This window comes from Tachysurus fulvidraco, chromosome 11 (assembly GCF_022655615.1).
Source record: "Tachysurus fulvidraco isolate hzauxx_2018 chromosome 11, HZAU_PFXX_2.0, whole genome shotgun sequence".
Classification (NCBI taxonomy): Eukaryota; Metazoa; Chordata; class Actinopteri; order Siluriformes; family Bagridae; genus Tachysurus; species Tachysurus fulvidraco.
Genome location: NC_062528.1, coordinates 19,300,347 through 19,324,921, shown reverse-complemented (window position 1 = coordinate 19,324,921; position 24,575 = coordinate 19,300,347). Strand labels below are relative to the sequence as shown.

Below are 24,575 nucleotides of genomic sequence, written 5' to 3'. Positions count from 1 at the left end.
TAGAGAGTCTTATGTAGTCTTCTCTTACTGTATGTTGGCATCCTGCTGTAATTAAGGAACAAGTCAAGAGAAATGTGTTGCTTTTTAAAGTAGAAAGTTGGGTTGAAAGGGCAGACTTGACAAGAATACAGGGGTTATGTAAGCCAAACATGTTGATGTCAAGGGCACACACACACACACAAATAAACACAGTGAGCAGTACAGACTAGACACAGCTTGTCATCCTCTGCTACCTGTCCTCTATTCAGGGCCCAACAACAGGCAACGATAAGCGCAGTGACACTGCACCTGTTCCCAACTAGCATCTTTACTACTGAGTGCCATGCACTCGCTTGCATGGCTTGTTGCCCCTCCAACACAACTCTCCGTCACTTTATCTGTCTCGTACGTGCACGCTGAGCATGTATGAGCCTGTGATACACACCATGGCAGGGCTTTGTGCAGCATAGTGACCTCCGTCCTGTCAGAAACACCATGCAGACAGTCTACAAGGAAGATAAAAAAAAATAAAATAGAAAATGAATGTGACAGCAAGTCAGATCTGTATATAATATCTGAACATCTTTGGAAGCAGGACACGTTTTAAAGCGTAAACAATAAATCTGCTTAGCGCTTTTAGCATATTCTTAGTATTACAATATGTCAGACATTCCAGAAAGCTGTTAAATAAACAATTTCATGACTTAAATAACTTCGCCTAAATTTCGCATTTTAGATAATAAATAAATAATAAATGAATCAGTCGTTCCACAGATGTTATTTGACGTTTTTTTAGTTACGTTTATTATCGTTTTTAGATAAGTTTATATACGTTTATCTGTTAGCGTTTTTCAGGGGTTCTTTGATTAGTCAAGGATTTTCGGTTTCTTTATGCATTAAATAGTATATAGAATAGTATATAGAGTCCTAGTGAAGAAGTGTGTATCCAAAGATTGTACAGCATGTATACAGGTTTCTCTGGTAAACACATTAAATGGCTTACATTTGGGTATAAAAACATGATTGGCTCTTAAGTTGCATGATGTAATAAGACTTATGATGTAGGTGATGTGTTAGTGAGATTCTCAGCAGGAAAACCATTGCACTGTCACTTCTGATCAAATTCAAATGATCCTAAGGAACGTAATTATAAAAAGAATAGTATGTGAGAGGACATTTTAGTCCCAAATATTCTGTATGATTTGCTGTCATGTTGTACACCAGGAAGGATAGGAATATTTTGGTACAGTGTGTCTGAAGGCAACATTTCAAGGATTTCTGCCTCTCTGCATGGCTGCATCTCAACATCAGGTCATCTTTCAAAGCTTGAGCTCTGAGGCTCAGGCTGTTTTGGAAATGTTGGGGAATCTCAGCATTTCTCACTTGCCCAAACACACGCACACATTTTTCATCCTCTCTCCTCAGGGAGTAGTCACAATTCTCGGGCGAAATGGAAAGCGTTCGTCTCTCACATCCTCCGCATCCTTCTCGCTCTCCTCGCGAGCTCCCCTCATTGAGCTTTAACAGTGGAAGCCTATTAGACAAATCTGTGGACAGCCCGGCGGAGGTGCTAGAGATGGCAGGTTGTCAGTGCAACAGACGAGCCCCTTTATAAATATATCAGTCATGCTGGCTTCGGCCGCTGCTGAATTATATCCCCGTCCCAGTTCAGCACAAATTTGACATAGAGAAGGATTGCGCTCATTTCTCAGGGGGCCGGGTTTGAAAAATGGTGTCCGGTTTAAATATGACAGATTCCTTTGATGTATTTACCCCTGCCCCAGTGCTTTATATAGGCAGAAGTCCTGTGGGTACGTGGAGTCCTTTACAGAAAGGGAGAAGAAAGCAGATTTGACTCAGATACCGTTGTCTCTATCAATGAAAGTGCCTTGTGGAGTTTTTTTTTTTTTTTTGCCAGATCCCAGATGTCAGTTGAGCCTTTTTTTAACCTAGATTCTATCAAGACATACTGTATACTGTATTGTTGCATTGCACCATGACTATGAAGTGCATCTTTACACCTTGTGAAGATATGATGATAAAGCAGAAGTCATGGGAGGATTTCAGTTTAAGCTCACACAGAAAGCTGGTAGCGAGCTAGCTAACCTCTGAGCTTTGGGATATCAAGGTGAGAACTGCAGGTGGAAAAAAAATGTCATGTTAAGACTTTGGCAGGAAGGAAATAGTGTTAAGTCTGTAATGAACTCAGAAATGATGCTGACCCATTACTGTAGGTGTTGGTTGATCAATTCCACTGGACTACAAACTGTTGTAGAAAGGACAATATTTACATTTACATTATTTCCTGTTCAGTTTCACACAAATGAGGGACATGTCGTGTCATTTCCTCTCCTTTCATTTTCTAATAAAGTTAATAAAAAATAGTTTTCTTTTAAAATGATACTATTTATTATTCATTAAGAAGAAAATCCATTTGTTATTCAATTTAAGCGTTCATCGTACGAATTCTTACAACAGCATAGTGTATTATGTACATGAATATATATCTGTGATTATTATTATTATTATTATTATTATTATTATTATTATTATTATTATTATTATTATTATTATTATTTGTCTTGCAGCTAAAACTGTTCTCAGAACGATTATAAAAGAAAATGAATCCACACTCTCTGATCATTATATTAGATTCTCTAACATTATTACAACACATTAGTTTAACTAGACACAGATATATGTTGTATATATTATATTGAAAGATATTGTATTATTGTTTCCTGGGCTATATTATATATGATCACTAACAGGGTTATTATTCATCTCTGCCTCATGAGTGAAGGTGATAGATAGATAGATAGATAGATAGATAGATAGATAGATAGATAGATAGATAGATAGATAGATAGATAGATAGATGGATAGATGGATGGGTGGGTAGGTTTGGTGTAGTTGATGATAGGTGTAGATAGATAGATAGATAATGATTAGCTATACGCTCGTTCGCTCGCTGGGAGTCCTATGCTCGCTCGCTATCTCGATGCTAGCTATATCGCTGCTCTTCGCTCGCTAGGGGTGGGTTGTGCTCGTCGCTCCGCCCTCCTGCTCGCTCCTCGCTCGCTCTCTGCTCGCTCGCTCGATCTCGCTCGCTAGTCGCTCGCTCCTCTAGCTCTCTCGCTCGCTCGCTCGCTCGCTCGCTCGCTCGCTCGCTCGCTCGCTCGCTCGCTCGCTCGCTGCTCGCTCGCTCGCTCGCTCGCTCGCTCGCTCGCTCGCTCGCTCGCTCGCTCGCTCGCTCGCTCGCTCGCTCGCTCGCTCGCTCGCTCGCTCGCTGCTGGGTCGGTTTTGTGGCTCGCTCGCTCTCTCGCTCGCTCGCTCGCTCCTCGCTCGCTCTCTCGCTCGTCTCGCTCGCTCGCTCGCTCGCTCGCTGGGTGGGTTGGTGGCTCGCTCTCCTCTGCTCTCTCTCGGTCGCTCGCTCGCTCTCTCGGTCGCTCGCTCGCTCTCTCGCTCGCTCTCTCTGCTCTCGCCCCAGCTGCTCCCACAATGCTTGTTTGTATTATAATTTTATAAGACAGTTTACACTTCCTTGAAAGAGCAAAATAAAGCACAACAACACAAAAACATGTGAAAGTGCAGACACTAATCAGCCACGTGGATCTGTCGTTGGGATTGCTCGGGCTTCTGGGGCTAGCATGATTAGATTGGGGCAGAATTCTCCAGCTGGCAGGCCTGTCTGGGACCTGGGGGCACTCGTCCCCGACACTCGTCACTACTCTGACACCTCTGACAGGCAGCGGACAGCCCAGCCAGACAGGTTCATTAAGCCCTGTTTCTTACAGCTGGGCCTCTCTCTCTCTCTCTCTCTCTCTCTCTCTCTCTCTCTCTCTCTCTCTCTCTCTCTCTCTCTCTCTCTCTCTCTCTCTCTCTCTCTCTCTCTCTCTCTCTCTCTCTCTCTCTCTCTCTCTCTCTCTCTCTCTCTCTCTCTCTCTCTCTCCACCCACTTTCCCTCACCATGAGCAACAAAAAAGGGGGTTGTGGGTGAGGCCTGCGCTTTGTCAACCACCACAGAGTCTACAGGGACACTGGCTCGTTGGGTTTTGAAGTGCCAGCTCTGATGTTGTGACATTTTTTTTCCTGATACAGGCTTTCTTTTTCTTTTTCTTTTTCTTTTTTCTTCCTCTGCCAGCATTTTTTGTTGTTGTCTAGCCCTTTGGCCTGTGCTTTGTCAGAGGGAGGAAGGTGCAAACACACACTGTAGGAGGTGCAGACAGATTCTTTTCTGAAAAAAAAAAGTCATTCTGTATGACTGTGCTCTTTTTAGGGAATGTTTATAAATGCAGTGTGTTGTATTACATCCATCCTGTTATAGGTCTGAGTTCGGTAGAGCTGCAGACACTAATGGTAAAAAAAAGCTCAGTAGGAAATGCTACAATTTGTTATGAGATTATTTGGCTTGCATTTTTTTTTTAACGTATCCTTAATGCAATACTTAAGCTATATTTAAACTAATACCTGTCTACTGTTTTTTTTTTAGCATATGTGCAATTACCCAGTGCTAAATAAATAAATAAATAAATAAATAAATAAATAAATAAATAAATAAATAAACGCTTATAATGCAATTTACCAGTAAATCATTAAATTCAAATTTCAGCTTTTTACCTCCTCAATTCTGATTGGTCAGAAGGTGATGATTTTTTATGATACCAGTTAGTGCAGCTTTACATTCTGGGTTTATATTAACATTTTTGTTTAAATACACCATGGTTTCTATAAGAACAGCTCATTTACAGAGGACATTTAAGTTTTCCACTGCGAGAATGACTTCACGATTTTCTTTTTTTCAGTAGCATTTATTTATTTTATTTGGAATGTCAAAGGAGAGAAAAACTCAGAGGCTTACGAAGGACGACTTGATTATAGTTTCTATAACAGCAGTGATTACAATCATGAACTTACTTATATGTCATTCGGTGTAGTCAGAAATGATAGAAATTACAGTGTGTCATTATTTAACAAATAAATAACAGAGAGACAGCAAGAGAGAGAGGGAGGGGGGCAGATAGATAGATAGATAGATAGATAGATAGATAGATAGATAGATAGATAGATAGATAGATAGATAGATAGATAGATAGATGGGTGGGTGGGTTGGTGGATAGATAGATAGATAGATAGATAGATAGATAGATAGATAGATAGATAGATAGATAGATAGATAGATAGATAGATAGATAGATAGATAGATAGATGGTGGCGTTGGTGGATCATAGATAGATAGATAGACTCGATAGATCGATCGCTAGATAATTCGCTCGCAAGCTAGCTCGCTCGCTCAGCTCCTCCTCGCTGGGTGGGTGGGTTGGTGCTCGCTCGCTAGCTAGCTACGCTCGCTCGCTAGCTCGCTCGCTAGATCGCTCGCTCGCTCGCTACGCTGGTTGGGTGGGTTGGGTGGCTCGCTCGCTCGCTCGCTCGCTCGCTCGCTCGCTCGCTCGCTCGCTCGCTCGCTCGGCTCGCTCGCTCGCTCGCTCGCTGGGTGGGTGGGTGGGTTGGTGGCTCGCTCGCTCGCTCGCTCGCTCGCTCGCTCGCTCGCTCGCTCGCTCGCTCGCTAGCTCGCTCGCTCGCTAGCTCGCTCGCTCGCTCGCTCGCTGGGTGGGTGGGTTGGTGGCTCGCTCGCTCCTCGCTCGCTCGCTCGCTCGCTCGCTCGCTCGCTCGCTCGCGCTCGCTCGCTCGCTCGCTCGCTGGTGGGTGGGTTGGTGGCTCGCTCGCTCGCTCGCTCGAGCTCGCTCGCTCTCGCTCGCTCTCTCGCTCGCTCGCTCGCTGGGTGGTGGGTTGGTCGCTCGCTCGCTAGCTCGCTCGCTCGCTCGCTCGCTCGCTCGCTCGCTCGCTCGCTCGCTCGCTCGCTCGCTCGATCGCTCGCGTGGGTGGGTGGGTGGGTTGGTGGACTCGCTCGCTCGCTCGCTCGCTCGCTCTCGCTCCGCTCGCTCCTCTGCTCGCTCGCTCGCTCGCTCGCTCGCTCGCTCGCTCCGCTCGCTCGCTCGCTCGCTGGGATGTGTGGGTTGGTGGCTCGCTCGCTGATCGCTCGTCGCTCGCTCGCTGCATCGCTCGCTCGCTCGCTCCGCCTCGCTCGATCAGAGAGAGGGGGATAGATAGATAGATAGATAGATAGATAGATAGATAGATAGATAGAATCAAACACAATTACATACAACTAAATGAAATTAAACAAACAAGTAAATAAATAAACCAGATTTGTTCTTGCCGTATTATAAGTGGAATAAAACACTCGGGATGTTATGAGTAATGGACTCAGCTGTAGATTGCTGAGTGTATCTGTGCTTTGCACTGGAGTCATCACAGCACACCTGCATTCTTTTCTTTTCTTTTTTTTTAGTACCATCTACGCTCTTGCTCGCTTACTGAAGATGTTCTCATGTTGTTTTCTTCTGGCACTCTTCCCAACACTGGAGTAATAAACACAAGGCTGAAAGTGAGGCATTTCCGTTTATGTGTCTGTTTATAACAAGGATTCTACAGATTCCTTCCCTTACATCCATGACTTAAATTACATCTATGAATTAACTGAGCTTATTCAGAAATACCTTTTTTTTCTGAAGATTATACAAAATTTTGTCCATTTATTTACAGACAGAACTACAGGAAATGGAACATTATTTTCTAAATAAATTACCACTTTAAATTCAACCAAATCCAATCCATTTCCAGTCAAGCTGTACTCTTATTTAATACTTAGCAATGAATCCTGGGATTTGAGCTTCTTCACTTCCTTTCTATTTATTGAACCATAAAAGATGGTCTGTTTTATCTGAAGATCATTTAGTCATCCAGCAACCACTATAATCAAATTATAGAGGGAATATCGTATGCGGAACACCATGAATGTGGTGTAGTGAAGAAATGAGGGGACAGGAATCGTAATTCTCTCTACTTGTCCACTGAATCTCTTCCCCAGGATAACTCCCTTTCCGCTTAACTCTGTGCTGCCCTTTCTGTGGCAAATCCTGGCTGTTTGAGCAAGGGTCGATAAAGGTGTCAAGGAAAGTCTGATGCTGAAGCATTGTGTGTCTGTGTGTGTATGTATGTGTGTGTGCTGAGAGAGTTGAGGGGATTGTTTGTGGTGAAGGGGGTTGATGTTTGATGGAGACGGGGAGCAGGAGGGCTGGAGGATGGAGCATACTGCAGTGTAATCCAGCTTTAATTGAGCCCTGGAGACTCGCTTGTGCCGGAAAGCATGTCTGCTTCAGCACAGAACGGCGTTCCACGGAGAAATGAGGCAGGTCCAGGCCGGCTGGCAAAAGCCGTCATTCCATCTAAATGAGCAGTGGATGGGTGGTGGGGACGATACAGCCTGCTGGGGACTTTAGAGTTTTATTCTGTTTTTCACTCTTACTGTATAAACTCTATGTCCACTTTCACTTCCACGTCAGGTTTCACTTCATCTCTGCATGCAAGAAGAAAGCTTTCATCTCCGTGCCATCCAATCTGGAATCTGTTTGTGTGCTCAGGATTCAAGAGTGTGTGTGTCAGAGAATGTACCACTCCAGTCTGAAATGAGTTGTTTTAGAAGAAGGAGGAGGAGGTGGAGATGGAGGTAGAAGAGCAAGCCATGGGGGCAGGAGCTTTATTTTCACCTGTCATGGCGACTCTTGATCCTTTCCCCAGAAGGCCCTGAGGTTCTCTCCGGAGAGTCTCGCTAATGAATCCCTTTCTCAACCTGGTCCTGTGTGTGTATTGATTATTTACAGTCACATCACCCCTGGAGGATCTGAGGAAAGTAGCAGAGCAGTAGAGGGAAACAATAGGCCGACGTGTGCCTCTTTATAGAATAAGGAAAGCCGGCAGGTATTATTGTCATGCCATGACATTCTTAACAGACACAAGCTCAATGGGCCGTAAAAACTGGAAAACGTCAGGAGTCATACAGTATGTGTATAGGGGTGTAGGTTGCACTAATTTTATAATCCAGCATATTTATAAATAACTAACCTGAAAATACAGTATTTCTTAAGTGTTTGTTCTCTCTCTTTAGTCAGGCATTGTTAGTAAAATGGTTCCGAGTGTCTGTGTATGTGAGTTTTCCTTGTGTGTTAAGCAGTGTTGTAGACGGTGGCATGGCGGCTGCTCCAGCACAGGGAAGGTCAACCCTCTCCCTCCGCCATGGGTGCAGGTGTGTGTGAGAGCTCGGTGTAATTGTGTAAGAGCTGCTCATGGTTGTAGGAGAGCAAGTTGGGTTCGAGAACATACTGTCGGCCTTGTGTATGAATAAAGTGATGTCTTTTTAAAAAGTGAATTGCTGGTTAATGAATTGATCGCGGACGGAATATGGGTAAAAGGATCCCATGTTACTCTTAAGCTGCTGTCTGCCCCAGCCACCAGAATCACCGTTTTCAATGTTCCGCCTTTTGTTTCTAACGACGCTGTCACCAAAGAGTTAATGCGATTAGGAAAAATCGTGAGCTCCGTTGAAGCGATCTTATTAGGGTACAAAAATGCAGCGCTCTGTTTTTTAGACGCCAAGTCTACATGTTTTTAACTTCACCAGAGCGTACATTACAAGTGTCTTTCCGTGTCTTTCATGGAGATAAGTCTTATATGGTGTACGCAAGTACTGAAAATCTCAGGTGTTTTTAATGCAGAGATTTGGGTCATTAAAGCTTCTCGTGCCCGCATAAAGACACGAATTAGGACACACGACCGTCTTACTCTCATGTTAATGGAAAAACCACTGACCATCACATAGAGGACAAAGAAGGGAAAAGTTGTGTGCAGGTGAATGGATCTAGTGAGGAGGTGAGAAGCCGAATGAGGTGAGTGATTGAGGAACAGACTGGATCTATTATACTTAATGTAAATATTGAGAGTGTTACTTATCGATTCTGCTGGAAAAAATGAGACAGAGGACAGTGCTGAGGTTATGCGCATGTCTTCTGTAGCAGTGCAGGCAGGAGGTTCAGAGGAAGACCTGGCTGATGACCTCGATTGGTCATCTCAGCTTACTGATGATAGCGTGCGAGATGAAGAACAATAACAAAAAGTCTGGTACACGGTGGACCAAACAAAAGGAAAAGCAGGCGTAGACATTCATGATTTTTTACCTCACCTTGACAATGATGCGGGCACGAAAAGTGAGTAATTATAACGAACTATCACAACAGAAATTCTTAAAAAACATATTAACGCCATAAGGCAATGAGGAATTGTCTCAAAAAGAAATGCTAAAGAGAGGGAAAAAATAAATATGTTTGCTGATGTGTGTACTTCTGTTCTATACCACCTCTTCCTCTCAACTTTCTTTCTCATGGAGAAACACACGTATCACGCATTTGATTGATTTCTCCTGTACTTTTGAGGTGGTCTTACATGTATTGGAGCATGGGAAACAGGTTTCCAATCAGCTGCTGTTCTTACACCATTTCCCGTTCTCAAACTCCTAAAAGTTGAATGCACTTTGGCAAAATAGATATGGATGGAACGTAAAGATCAGACGCCCAATCTAAAGGATACAAATGGACGTGCTACCTCTGACACAGTGGAGATGTGTGGATTGGTGGTAGTTTTTTGCTCTACGATGCTGAGGAATGATGCAGAATGACCTTTCTACATCATGTAGATGGAACCCTCTGCAGGTTGAACAACAGGAATAGATGGCCTTTCTGCTGGACTCTATAAGAACTCGTGGACTGTTACTGAAAGTGATCACTTTGGAATTCTTCAAGAATTGGTGAAGGACGTCTTCCAAGGAGTTGCCTGCATGCAGTTTGAACATTGCTGACAGAGAAGGGTTATGCTTTGTGAACAGATAAACTAAATTGTGTCTTACTATGGACACTGAGATGCTTAAGTATATATGGGGTAAAAATAACTGCATTGTAAAGCTGATAGATTTTCTGAATGTGTTTGTTCAGTGTCTTATGAGAAAATGCACTGTCTTTGGGTTTTGCATTGATCTGTTGAATTTGGGGAAACTTTTTTGTGGGGATTTTTATTTTCTCTCTCTCTCTCTCTCTCTCTCTCTCTCTCTCTCTCTCTCTCTCTCTCTCTCTCTCTCTTTCACTCATTATCTTCTATCCTGCAACCTCTGTGATGTTTAACCGGATTTTAATACATACATTTTTCTAATCATCTTCATATGTTCTGCTCAGATAGCGAAGACAAGACAGGATGTCAGACAAAAAAGCTTTCTAACATTTTGTCTTTGAGTTCTGACAGGATTTTTAACTAACAAATGATCATACTGCCAAAAACCAGTCAGCTAACCTGACTAACCTGACAGAATTGCCAGAGTTGAGTACATAAACATTTTAGTACATAAACATTTGTAATCTTCTTTGTTAAATCTAGCCAGCTAGCTAACATGTGCTGAGCAGATTAGGCATTTTATGTATATTTTAGTTCATAATTGTTGCTAAGTGTCTTTGTTGAACCAGGCAAGCTATCTAAGATGAGGTAATCTGAGAGGATTTCTGAGAGGATTATTTTTTGTTAATAATAAATGTTAATTTTAATAGGATTTTAGTAATAAATATTTATTGTCTTTACATGTTCAATTTAACCAAAATGAGCATTTCTGCTAAGATTTCTGACAGGCGTTTAATAATGTTTATAATGGCCACTCTTAAAACTAAAGGTCTATTTAACCTGGCAAAGTTCTCTAGCTAACTTGCTAGCTAAGTTAAGAGAGAAACTTTTAAGTCATATTTAGTCTATGTATAATTTTTTGAAAGAAAACTGAACTTATAACTTTGAAAAAATGTTGTCTAAGGCTAAATAATTAACCTGATGGTAATTCCTAGAAGATGTGTACGTTTTTAAGTGCTTCACTTCAAATCCAGTTAGTTGGCTAACACGAGCTAATCTGACATGATCTAAAATATATCAAGGCGGTTTTTAATCTTATATGAATATATATTCTCAACTGTCACTGTCTAAGCTAACACCTATGAGCTAAGATGGGAGGAATTCAATGGGCATTTTAGTTCATAAATATTAGTAAATGTTTTTTTTTTTTTATAAGAGAGCTAGCTATGGAGCTAATCTGAAAGGATTTCTGTGAGAATTTGTAACTAGTAAATGTGATAGGCTTTACTGCTGAGTCTAGCTATCTAGCTAATATAAGATGTCTAACATAAACCTGAGAAGAATAATGTGATAATGTGAAAGTAATATGTTCACAATGCTAAATGCTCAGCATAGACAACTGGCTAACATTAATAACATGAAAAAGATTTGTGAGAGGATTTTAAAATTTTAGTGTGTATATTTTCACATCTTTACTGCTACAACTAGCCAGCTGACTACAGTAATATGAGCTAATCTGACAGGATTCCTGTGTTATAATTAAACTTGACCACTTTCCCAGGCAGCAGGTAATAAACAGATAGTTGTGATCAGTGTCAATAAGTAAACAACTCTGATATTTAATACCCAGTGGTGTGACTTTAGCTCACTTTTCTCTGCCTCTTTGTGTTGAGCAGGTGTTGGTGTACTCTGAAGGGCTTCATGGAAAATGGATGTTCAGTGAGATCCGAGCTGTGTTCGCCCGGCGCTACCTGCTGCAGAACACCGCACTGGAAGTCTTTATGGCCAACAGAAGTAAATCTTTCACTCTTCTAACAGTACAATAACATACAGAGTTAAAACAGCTTCTATCTATCTATCTATCTATCTATCTATCTATCTATCTATCTATCTATCTATCTATCTATCTATCTATCTATCTATCTATCTATCTATCTATCTATCTGTCTGTCTGTCTGTCTGTCTGTCTGTCTGTCTGTCTATCTATGTATCTGTTTGCCTGTATGTCTCTCTTGCCTGCTATTTCTCTCTCTGTCTGACTCTGTCTATCTGTTTGTCTGTCTGTCTGTTTATCTCTCTCTCTCTCTCTCTCTCTCTCTCTCTCTCTCTCTCTCTCTCTCTCTCTCTCTGTTTATCTGTCTGTTTGTCTGTTTGCCTCTCTTGCCTGCTCTCTCTCTCTCTCTGTCTCTCTCTCTCTCTCTCTCTCTCTCTCTATCTGTTTATCTGTCTGTTTGTCTGTTTGCCTCTCTTGCCTGCTCTCTCTCTCTCTCTCTCTCTCTCTCTCTCTCTCTCTCTCTGTCTCTATGTCTGTCTGTCTCTCTCTCTCTCTCTGTCTGTCTGTCTCTTTGTCTGTTTGCCTCTCTCTCTCTCTCTCTCTCTCTCTCTCTCTCTCTCTCTCTCTCTCTCTCTCTCTCTCTCTCTCTCTCTCTCTCTGTATGTATGTCTGTCTGACTCTATCTATCTGTTTGTCTGTTTATCTATATATCTCTCTAACTGTCTGTTTATTTATTTGTCTCTCACCTGCTGTCGTCTGTCTGTCTGTCTGTCTGTATGTCTGTCTGTCTGTATGTCTGTCTCTCTCTCTCTCTCTCTCTCTCTCTCTCTCTCTCTCTCTCTCTCTCTCTTACTTTATCGCTCACTCTTTACCTTCTATCCTGCAGCCTCTGTGATGTTTAACTTTCCTGACCAGCCCACAGTGAAGAAAGTGGTCTATAGTTTACCTCGTGTAGGTGTCGGTACAAGCTATGGCCTCCCACAAGCCAGGTAGGTCACGTCATCGAACATATATCAAGTAACCTTTTTTAAATTTATTTAAATTAAAAGTTTTTACATTTTGATTGCAATTAGGCCCAGTTAAACACCTTGAGTGCAGTTTGCAGTGCTGTTATTACAGCCACCTTTATTGTTTATCTGAGTGGGACCTGACCCTGATTACTCTGAACTAGTTCATCTCTCCTCTAGAGCGAGACTCGAGACTGGATCTTTTACAGGAACATTCAGACTTCTCATCTAGCTCGGCAGCTTGGCAATTTTTTTTAATTATATTTCAGAAATAACTTCAAATGTTATGTACAAATGCATTTTGGTGCTTTAACAGTCATGTTGCTAATTTGGTTTATCATCTCTCCAATTTAAACAAATAAAATGCACATGTTTATAATTAATCCGCTTTTTATCTTATATTTTAATTTCCGTAGTAACAAAACAATATATGTCAGCCATAGACATGTAATAAACTAATTTCTTGTTGTCTATAATTGCTGATATAATTAAATTTTATGTAAGGACATGGCTCCAAGAATAAATCATAATTTTATATATATATATATATATATATATATATATATATATATATATATATATATATATATATATATATATATATATATATATATATATATATATATTTGTTTTGATAAGCTGCTTTGAGACAATGTATTTGTATTTGAAACTGAATTGAATTTAGCCTTTAGCACTTTGTAACAATCAGTAGGTTTTCCACCACAGGAAAGTCTTCAGGACCAAGTAGGATAATGGCTTGTTGTGGTAAGCTACTGTTATAACTTCTAGAATGAACGTTTTTATTATATATTATTAAGCATAGCTAGAAACCGCTAAAAATTGGAATGGAACTGATGTTGAATCTCTCATAATCTGTGTATTCTTAATTGTATGTAGGGTTTAGCATTTTGCTTAGTGTAGCTGCTGTTCAAATAAAATCAAATCTAACAATTTATTTACATTTCATTCAGCAAGTTGCAGAAGTTACAATTAACCATAGATTATCATTCTACATTTGTTGCTATGGTTACATGAACCGTTTTTATGTGGTACCATGCTGATCATTTTAAATACATTTCTACCTGTGTATAGCTGATAAAAAAAATTCTCAAATCCACGCTGCAACGCAATAAGCACAATAGTGATGTGTAATCATTAGTCTGTCCCAGTGCTGGTTGTCATGGTTACAGCAGGTTCAGTGGTTATTTTTTTAATGCCTATGATATTAGATTTGTTTTTTGTTTTTTTTAGTTTTTTTTTTTTAGATTTAGTTTCTGAGCAATTCTGATAGTGTGTGTTAGTGTGTGATTATAACGAGTGTGTGTTAGTGTGGGATTATAATGAGTGTGTGTTAGTGTGGGATTATAATGAGTGTGTGTTAGTGTGGGATTATAATGAGTGTGTGTTAGTGTGTGATTATAACGAGTGTGTGTTAGTGTGTGATTATAACGAGTGTGTGTTAGTGTGTGATTATAATGAGTGTGTTATTGTATCTTTTGAAACATGTTATGTTTGCTTCAGTTTTTAGTGACAAAGCGTACCATTGTTACTGAAGGACACTGCAGCTCTGTACTTTTTCATTCATTCATTCATTCATTCATTCATTCATTCATAAACAAATAGGTGAGAGTGAAAAAACAAAGTACAAAATATAACTATCCATTAATTGAATTAGAAAGGTAAGAATCTAAAAGCTAATTAATTTTAGTCTAATAATGCCTCTAGTCGCTCGATCTGTGTTACATCATTGGGTCTTTTTCCCGCAGCACATGTCTCGGCTTCTCTTCAAACCGACACTATTAGCACTTTTCCCATCTGAAAAGCTGTTCATTCAGTCCTGGCCATGTTTTCATTAATCCCCCACATGAAGGCACAGATCAGCCTTGCGTGTCTGAGAGTGTGACTGGGTCTGTTTATGTTCTCTTGTTTCTCTTGGTTCTCTGTGTTTCTTCTGGCAAAACAGTTGCACATTCCATATTTCTTGAAATTCTTATGTCTTGGAGCCAAAAATGCAATGGAGCCAAAGCTAGTGGCAGGAAATGTGGAGGTTTGTTCTTCAGCAGTGTGTAAAAATGTGTGTGTGTGTGTGTGTGTGTGTGTGTGTGTGTGTGTGTGTGTGTGTGTGTGTGTGTGTGTGTGTGTGTGTGTGTGTGTGTTTCCACAGGCGGATTTCTCTGGCCACGTCACGGCAGCTCTTCAAGTCCTCCAATATGACACAGCGCTGGCAGAGACGTGAAATCTCCAACTTCGAGTACCTTATGTTCCTAAATACTATAGCAGGTTGGAGTTTATTACACTCTTCATCTGTCAGTGATCATGAAACAAATAGTGAGGAATCGTTTCATAAGACTGTGGTAAAGTGAAATATATAATGTTTGATAAATGCTGTCATTGTGACAAAATAGTTCAAATGAATTTCCCTGTGACTGGAAAATGACTTTATAATTAGAGAAAGCAACACAATTTTAGCTACTGATCACATCGCTGTCATGCTACGCTATTAGCATGTACACCACTGGCACAGATGTTGGAAACAGTACATTTGGAGGTCACCTGTCAGATTATTCTAGAGAAAAAACACTCCAGTTATCCAGCTGGCGAGCTGTGAAGGCCAGTTAAAAATGTTTAGAGGTTTATTTTACATAAGCCTAGAGTATACTGCATATGATTATGCGAAACCTACATAACCTCATCCTGCTGGCTAACCTCACATTAAAAACAGAGCAAAGGTATAAACCAACTTTTGGTCTTCGTAACACGTTCGTAAGTTTTACTGAATTGGAAAGTGTCATGATTGTGCTTAAAGGAAAAAATAAATGATTACACTATTATAACTATTATAAATGTTGTCTTGTGAGTTTTAGATTAGAAATAAGGTTTTAATATATAATGTGTTATAAAGGCTTCGTAATCATAAGTTTATAAAGGTCTATTTTTTACTGTTCTACAGTATACTGAACTAAAAAGTCAGGAATCATAACTTTATAATAGAAATTAGGCCAAAGAGTGTTTTAACATAAATTTGAAAAAATCTGCCACTTTGACTCGGATTGTTAGTGTCAGATTTCATATGTTTTTAAGTATAGATTAACAGACAGACAGACAGACATACTGACAGACAGACAGACAGACAGACAGACAGACAGACAGACAGACAGACAGACAGACAGACAGACAGACAGATAGATAGATAGATAGATAGATAGATAGATAGATAGATAGATAGATAGATAGATAGATAGATATTTCAACACACCATTCATTCATGACATTAAAAGCACTGACAGATGCTTATTTTTTAAAAGATTTATTGATAGCTTATAAATGTGTTATAAAGGCCCAATAATCATAAATCCGTTTCATGACAGACGTAAATGTTTTTGAAGATTGCATCGATTCAAAGAGCTATAAAAAAAAGTCAGATTTCAAGAGTGTATGATGTAAATCAGGCCATCAGGTAAATAAATAAATAAATAAATAAATAAATAAACAAATAAATAAATCTGCCACTTTGACTGAGGTGTTATGCATGAAACAAACTAGATAGATAGATAGATAGATAGATAGATAGATAGATAGATAGATAGATAGATAGATAGATAGATAGATAGATAGATAGATAGATAGATAGACTGAGAACAGCCTGCTTAAATGATGTATTCAGTATCATGATGCACTTTTTAGGATAATACTAACTTGTTAAAACAAGACTCTTCTGGTTATTTATTTTAGAAGCAAAGGCTGATGTCAGGTGTAAAATTTTCCTCTTTTGATTCGGCGAGCTGTTGTTTTTCCCAGAGAGCAGGAGCTGCACATTTTTCTTGATAATTAGTCGCACCAAGCGTGAACGTGTGTGTCAGCACAGTGGAGAGGTTCCGTTACAGAGTCTCTAATGTGAACCAACTTCTTTGCTCGCTCTCTCTTTTACACCCTCTTTTTGTTTTGACACTGAAAAGTGTCATCCCGGCTCACGCTGCATATTCATGCATATTTATATTTAGCTCTCGTGCTGCTCTGATACATTATTGTCAGCTAATTAGATGTAAGGCGCAATGGGTACAGGGAGAAAATTCATTAAAAATCTGAAGTGGTAATGACCAGGGCTGACAGAGGTGTCAGTGAAACCTGGGCTCACAGACAGGCCCGAGAGGGGGGTGTTAATACAGAGGCTCTCTTCTCCTAATTAAACATAGTTTCACTGTTATTAACATCCTTTGCCCGGGCCTCAGTGCTGTCAGCTCTCTTTTCCTCTCCTCCTCTCCGCTCTGACCCACTTCTCCGCATGCTTGACCCGAGTAATCAAAGCTCGGCCGAAACGCTCCTCTCACACATTCACCCACGATGAACGAAGGTCACTGGGATTTGGTCAGCATCAGCATTGTGCTGTGTGCTAAATGCCGCTGGAGTTAGTACACACATTAATTGGTTAAGGTCATTGGGCTGAAGAGCAAATTTATGTCTATACGCCAAAGTTAATTCGACGTCAGAAAGCAAGCCGATGACTTTAAACCCTTTCGACTTAGGATACCGTACTTTAAATTAAATACGTAAATTCTTTGCTTTATAAAAGACTCATTTATAGCTTAGAAATAATGTTATAACACATAATGTGCTACAAAGGCCCCGTAATCATAAATTCATAAAAGTCTTTAGAAATTTACTTTGGTACACTGACCTACAAAGTCAGGTTTCTTAATTAACCTTTACTAATTTATTCATTTATTAATTATTAACAGAAAGCAAGCCAATGACTTTAAAGCCTTTTGACATCGGATACTATACATTTTTGGTATAATAAATAACATGAGAGTGTGTGTGTGCCCTGCGATGGGTTGGCACTTTGTCCAGGGTGTATCCTGTCTCGATGCCCGATGACACCTGAGACGCCCCGTGACCCGAGAAGTTTGGATAAGCGGTAGAAAATGAATGAATGAATGACTGAATGAATGAATGAATAAATAACATGGATATGAATGGACACTTTTAGCAGCCTGAAAGGTCCCAATAAGAAACCAAAAGAGGTTTTTGTTCGGAAAAGGTTTCCTTTCCTCTTAAATAGCCCTTTATGAGTCCATTTGCAATTTATAATTGCTCTCTGTATAATATTTTGTCTACAGTTTTGTAGTTTTCACACTGCGCACATTCGCTGTGGCCCGAATCCAGTGCGATTGTTCCCGATGATTCAGAAGTGTTCGTCTGTTTTCAGACTCACTTTATTCTAGAGAACACAACATGACCCAACACACACACACACACACACACACACACACACACACACACACACACACACACACACGTTCCATGTTTTAAGTAACCTTTAATTTGTCTTAGTTATTTTGTGTAGTTTCTAATTGTTCTAATTTTGGTTTATAAATATATTTGTTCAAGTCAAGTCATCTATCGTTATGTTTTTGTCTAATAAATTAAAGGTCTATCTTTATCCCTGCTGTTAAATCTACGCCATGACATCGCTAACATGACAATCAGCTTAAACTCACACGCAAGTTACTTTACTTCCTGAACAAGTCGCAGTCACATTCACAGAAATCGCACCACCGTTACAGTGCAACCCAACTTAGCGCTACGTCAGTGATAAAACCTATTTTATTTTTATCAAGACTTTAGAGTCATGAATCTAATCCAACTATTTTTATTCCTGTTAATAATCTTTAGAAGTTATTATATATTTTAAAAAAAAAATAAGTCTTGTTCCCTTAAAAATTTTAAATTTAACTTGGAAGAAATCTCAAAAATGAGAGTTTGGACCCTCTTCACTTAAATGCCTTATAGTTCTTCAGCCTTGTAGCAGGAGATTCAGAGTCGTGGCTATTTTATAACAGTTTGTATCATATATGAAGGTATGTTTAAGGTTTGAGGAGTGATTATTGTTTGTTTTTGAAATCTAATTTGATCAGGATTTATTTTCTATCGATCGCTCTTGATTTGCATAAACAGCTCAGATTAGATTTCTGTTTAACAAAGACATGAGTTACAAGCTTACTATGTATCACAACAGCCATAAACACAGCAGAACATAACAAAAAGTGTTCGGTATTGTTAAGGACAAAGCTCAGTGCTGATTTTATAATTGGTCGTGTCGATTACTATTATGTAGGTAGGGATAATGCGAAAGGTGTGACAGGTGCTTTCTAATTAAGAGCATGATGAATGGGAATCAATAGGGTTTGATGTGGTAATGAGGTCAGATGCTGCCCTCCTGTTTGGTAGTCTGCATGCATTATAGCAAACGTGGGGTAAATAAGGATCACACACACTATCCCACGTCTATCCTGCACTTCCATGCCATGCCACAGCTCCAGTTGTGGGTCACACTGTGTAAGAACGTGGAGCAGAATCAGGCGAGTATCAGCTCAGCCTTCTGGTCTGACTTACACCAAATCACCCCATTTATTTATATAGACTAAAGAGAAATGTCTTTCTTTTATTCTTTTATTTTATCTGTTTATATAGGCACAGATTTTTCCATCATTGTCATAAAAATACAGCTGGTTCCAAAATTCAAATGAAATATTTAATTATGCAATAGGGATGGAGAAATATTATACTAATACTGAGAAATTATGAACTGAAATGAACTGATATAAAATCTATATTTTTTTAATTATATGATATCGAAGTCCATATGAATATCTTGTCGATGAATATTCAAAACATTTAAAAGGCTGTATATTTTATTTAATCGGTAAAACATGCACACTCGTTCATGAGTAATATGTTTTATGCCAATGTATAAAATGCTCAGCTCTGATTGGTCAGATTTCAATGTATAAATTTCTCAGCTCTGATTGGTCAGATATCAAAGTATAAATTTCTCAGCTGTGATTGGTCAGATATCAAAGTATAAATTTCTTAGCTCTGATTGGTCAGATATCAAAATATAAATTTCTCAGCTCTGATTGGTCAGATATCAAAGTATGAATTTCTCAGCTGTGATTGGTCAGATTTCAATGTATAGATTTCTCAGCTCTGATTGGTCAGATATCAAAATATAAATTTCTCAGCTCTGATTGGTCAGATATCAAAGTATGAATTTCTCAGCTCTGATTGGTCAGATTTCAATGTATAGATTTCTCAGCTCTGATTGGTCAGATATCAAAATATAAATTTCTCAGCTCTGATTGGTCAGATATCAAAGTATGAATTTCTCAGCTGTGATTGGTCAGATTTCAATGTATAAATTTCTCAGCTCTGATTGGTCAGATTTCAAAGTATACAATCCTCAGCCCTGATTGGTCATTTATAAAAGTATAACATTTTCATCTCTGATTGGTCAGATGTCGATTAATTGGATTGTAAGCAGCGGTTATGTTGTTTACTTTATTCTTCTTATTGGCTCGAACAGATCTGGTTCTTCAATTATCCTCTAATCTTTCTCATCAACACATTTCCACCACCGCTCACTCACTGTTTTTGTTTTTTTGCACCATTGTGTAATCTTTACAGACTGCTGTGTATGAAATCCCAGGAGATCAGCAGTTTCTGAAATACTCAGTCCAGCCAATCTGATACCAACAACCATGAAAAATGTTAATCGGAGAGATCAGACTTTTTTCTCCGTTCTGATGTCTGATGTGAAGCCATGCGTTGTTTATGTTGCTGCTGCCATCTGATTAGATGATTAGATGTAAGATACTGCATGAATGTGTAGGTGTTCCTCCTAAACTGCACAGTAAGTGTGTATGTACAGTATTTATATAGCTTTATCTTCAACGGTAGGCTTTTTTTCCCTTTTTCTTCAGCTTTTCAGTTATTTCAAATCATTTTGAATCCTATATATGAGATGACTTCGGCGTTTATGAAAAGCCGACTCTCTCCGTAGCTGTGTGTGAATGTGTGTGTGAGACTTTGGCTTTAAGTGGAAATGTCACACCTGATAAAGACTTTTCCTCTTCACCGAGGAATTAGACGGGATAGAAAGTGAGCGTTTTTACACCTCTGTTTCTGATGCCTGTCTATGCAGCCGGCGCTAGTCGTTTTTTTGCAGTCTGAAGCTCCTATTTCTAGCGTTAAAGTAAGAGATGAAGAAAGCCGGCAGAGGAGTAGTAGGGAATGAGTGTGTCTGAGAGAGAGAAAGAGAAAAAAGAAAGGAAGAAGAAGGAAACATAAGGCATTTCCTGGATATCTCACAGACGTTTCTTTGGACTTTTCATCCGGATGCCAATGTGTACTCCTTCTGTTGCGATTGTGTTCTCTTGGACTTCCATGAAATTTAAAAAAGTTGCGAATTAACAAAGGACCAAACAAAGAAATAAGCTGAACTGGTGGCCAGTAGGACAAAAAGCATCACAGTAGAAGAGATGCTTGGTGATGTGGTGCAGCAGATATATATATATATATATATATTTTTTTTTTACAGCATTTAGCAGACTTATCCCTTATGCAGAGTGACTTACAACTGAGCAACTGAGGGTTAAGGGCCTTGCTCAGGGGCCCAGCAGTGGCAGCTTGGTGGACCTGGGGTTCGAACCCATGACCTTCCATTCAGTAGCCCAACACCTTAAGCACTCAGCTACCACATCCCATGCCACTCCCTTGTCTGTCCGGGTTCTCTCGGGGTTCTCAGGTTTTGCTCCAACTTTCCAAAAACATGCCAATAGGTAGGTGGATTGGCTATGATCAATTTCCCCACTGAATGTATGAATTTGTGTGTTAATAGTGGTCTATGATGGACTGGAGTCCTATCTAGTGTGTATTCCAGTCCTCATGTCCAGTGTAACCAGTATGGTAAAGTGGTTAAAGAAAATGAACGGATGAATTTTCACAATATGTCGTATATACTATGATGTTCATCCTCTTTATGAAGATAAAAATTTATTCAGCTACTATGTACTATATAAAATTGTGTAGATGTTATTATATAATTGGGGAACTTGTTTTAAATGATTACATTTTAATTATTCATTTATTATTCATTTATTTTATTCATTTATTTTTTTTATTATTAATATTCTTACTGTTAATTCATTGATAAGACATTAATAGTGAAAATATTTGTTATGATTGCATTTAAATGTCTTATTTAAATGCAGGTCATGACGCAGACACAGAGGGTAGGATGCAAGTGCAGGGTGTTTATTTTAAAAGAAAAGTAAAAACCGAACAGGGAAAAAACAAGAAGAGTGGAAAATCCAAAATCGTCAGACAATCTTCAGGTCAGAACAAGCACAGGTTAACAAGGATTAGGCAAAGTCAAAGTGGAAAAGAAAGGAATTAAAAATAAATAAATAAATAAATAAACAGGCTTAGTGATGTGACAGGCTAAAGGAACTGAGCATATACTATAACTCACAATGAGGGCCTGAAACCAAATGTGCTTATAGAGTGCAAAGCAAAATACACCATTAAACACATGTGATCAAAATCCAAACCCTGGTATGTTTGGGTGTAGGAGTGCTGCTGTTTCTTTGGGGCAGTGGTGGACCAAGTGTTTAGGGTTCTGGGTTACTGATCAGAGGATTGGGGTTTAAGCCCCTGTACTGCCAAGCTGCCTCTGTTGGACCCTTGAATAAGGCTCTTAACCCTCACTGCTCCAGGGTCACTGTATCATTTCTGACCCTGTGCTCTGCCCCCAACCTCCAAAGTTTAACTATGTTAAGAACGAATTTCTGTGCTTCATTGTTTATGTGATATAAAGACTTCTATTTTTTTATCCTGCGAGTCGGAGTCTGCTCAGGCAGATATCGTGATATTTACATGTTTCCCAGAAGACAGAATAATAAAAACATTTACCAATCATCTTATTCAAAAAATGCCACCCTACTCCCCCACATGGCTATTAACATGCATCATGTTCCCATCTTGAGCATCAACGGATGTTTGCAACTCGTGTAATAGCTATGAGTGTACAGTACGAGTCCCTCGGCTGCCCCCAGTGTAAAGTGATGGATCTCAGCATCATATAAAGTCTGATGGAAAAGGGGCGGATATTCAGAAAATGCTAGAAAAGCAAGTAATGTGTGAGATCTGAAGGATTTTATTTTATTTTATTCCTGTGTAAACTTTTAAACTGGTTCGTTTGTGGAATTTTTCTGAATCTTTCTCTCTTTTTTTTCTCTTGTAAGTCTGTGTATTTCTTGCCTTACTGATTGATAGCTTTCACTGTTGATAATAATGTCCCCTAACACTTATTAAACACTTATTTATCTTCCTCTCCAGCTCGGCACAGCTCGGTGAAAGGTCAATATTTTCTGTTTCACGTCCCGTGAACGCCGAATCCTAATGACTTTAAGCTCAGTAGCAAACCACATGAGTGCTGGAGCTTCTTTCGCTTGTGGATGGGGACACAAACTTTTAAGCACGCTAATAAAAATAACAGCTATAATATTACATTTAATAAAAAAAATCACTTACTGTAAAACAAAATGAAAATGAACAGAATTTTTGGCCAGAATTCCATTATAATTCAATATCTACTGTACCATATGGTGTGGGTGAAGTCTACTACACTTTGTCTGAAACACATGAAGCTAGCCAATTTAATTATTATCCAATTAGTCAATTAGTAATAATCAACACCCATACATTAGCTCACAGATGACTCTGATTGGCCGGAGAGAGACAGCATGAAATCTCAAACCCAAATAGTACAAACATGGAGGGAATCATCTCCATATGATTTTAATAAAGAGCATGAAATTACCCTTTAACATATTTCTGTTTTGTAGCTAGATGGAATAGAAATATATGAATATTTCACCCCAGAAAAAAAAATTCCACTCCATGATATATTAAATATTTATCCCTTTTTATGATTTTTTTTTTGTGCTAGGACGGACATACAACGACCTGAACCAATATCCCGTCTTCCCTTGGGTTCTCACCAACTATGAGTCGGAGGAGCTGGACCTCACACTGCCTGGCAACTTCCGAGATCTGTCTAAGGTACAAATTAAATACATGCTGCTGTGCAAGTATCTAATAGATCATCACTTTCTGTAACACATCATAAGGAGGTGGAGGATCTTTCTACCCATTGGATGTGATTAATGGTTTAAAAACCTGCATAAATTTTTAGCGCCGCTGTAGATTTACAGCGTCCTCTGGAATGTCTATAGTTTCTCCAAGGAGCTGAATTTTTATTTTTTATTTTTTTTCATATCTACCTGACATTAACATTCTATTAAGCGTACACGTCGCTTTGTTGGCAACCCGCTATCGACTTTCCGAAGATCGTAAAAGTGATCTGCGTACCAAAGCACACATTATGCAATTTTAAATCATAACCTAAGTGGTTCTTCAAACAAAGGAAGGCTTGTTTAATTCCAACTCAAACCGCCGTCTATCTTATTGATGACCTCTGCACGTACGCTCGGATCGGTCCATAATTCCGCTCCTTCTCCGCATGAGTGTGGCTGGAATCGGAATTTTCCCTCCATTAAACTAATCGCTTAAATAGGCAAGATGGACCCGAGGCAGGTCATATCCGAAGAAAAAGCAAAGCGAACCAAACCAAACCATATGGAAATAAACCGTATGAAGGCACTGCACTGTAGCATTAATGAGCTATGAGGAAAACCAAAGCCATTTGTTTGGAGGAAACCCGAAAATCAGAGGCGAGTGAGCGTTATTACAGAGATTTTCAAAGACTGCTTCTTTAACAAGATTTAATAAGATATTTTCCAAGGTTTTATTTATTTATTTATTTATTTTTTGTGTGTGTGTACACATACTGTATCTTAACAAGATTGTACCAAGTAAAATGAGACAAATGACATGAAATTATTCCCGATAGCATTAAATGGAAGAGAGGAAAAAAAAAAAAACACTAATCATGTTTGGATGTTGTTCTGGACATGTTTCCAGCCACACATCACTCATAACCAGGAGCATATGACTATAAACAGATCGAGCCGTTCTGTATCGTAGAGGGGGAAAAAAAAGTTTCAAGCTGTGTTGAAGTAGGTGAACAGAAGTATTGGCACCGTTTGATTATATACAAGTAAAAATAAATGAATAAACTTGATATGTCATTATGATCGAACTGGAGTAAATGATTTTCTTTTAATAATCGAATTACT

At 39.3% G+C, this 24,575-nt stretch overlaps 1 protein-coding gene across 7 annotated transcripts in view; it reads left to right on the top strand.

Moving 5' to 3' along the window:
• nbeab (neurobeachin b) overlaps positions 1-24,575 on the top strand; it is a 417,880-nt gene that overhangs the window by 325,674 nt on the left and 67,631 nt on the right. For all 7 annotated transcript variants that reach the window (XM_047820677.1, XM_047820673.1, XM_047820672.1 and 4 more), the window contains 4 exons: positions 11,433-11,550; positions 12,417-12,519; positions 14,702-14,817; positions 23,327-23,439. In XM_047820677.1, coding sequence (XP_047676633.1) covers positions 11,433-11,550; positions 12,417-12,519; positions 14,702-14,817; positions 23,327-23,439 — 450 coding nt within the window. The remainder of the gene's footprint in view (positions 1-11,432; positions 11,551-12,416; positions 12,520-14,701; positions 14,818-23,326; positions 23,440-24,575) is intronic.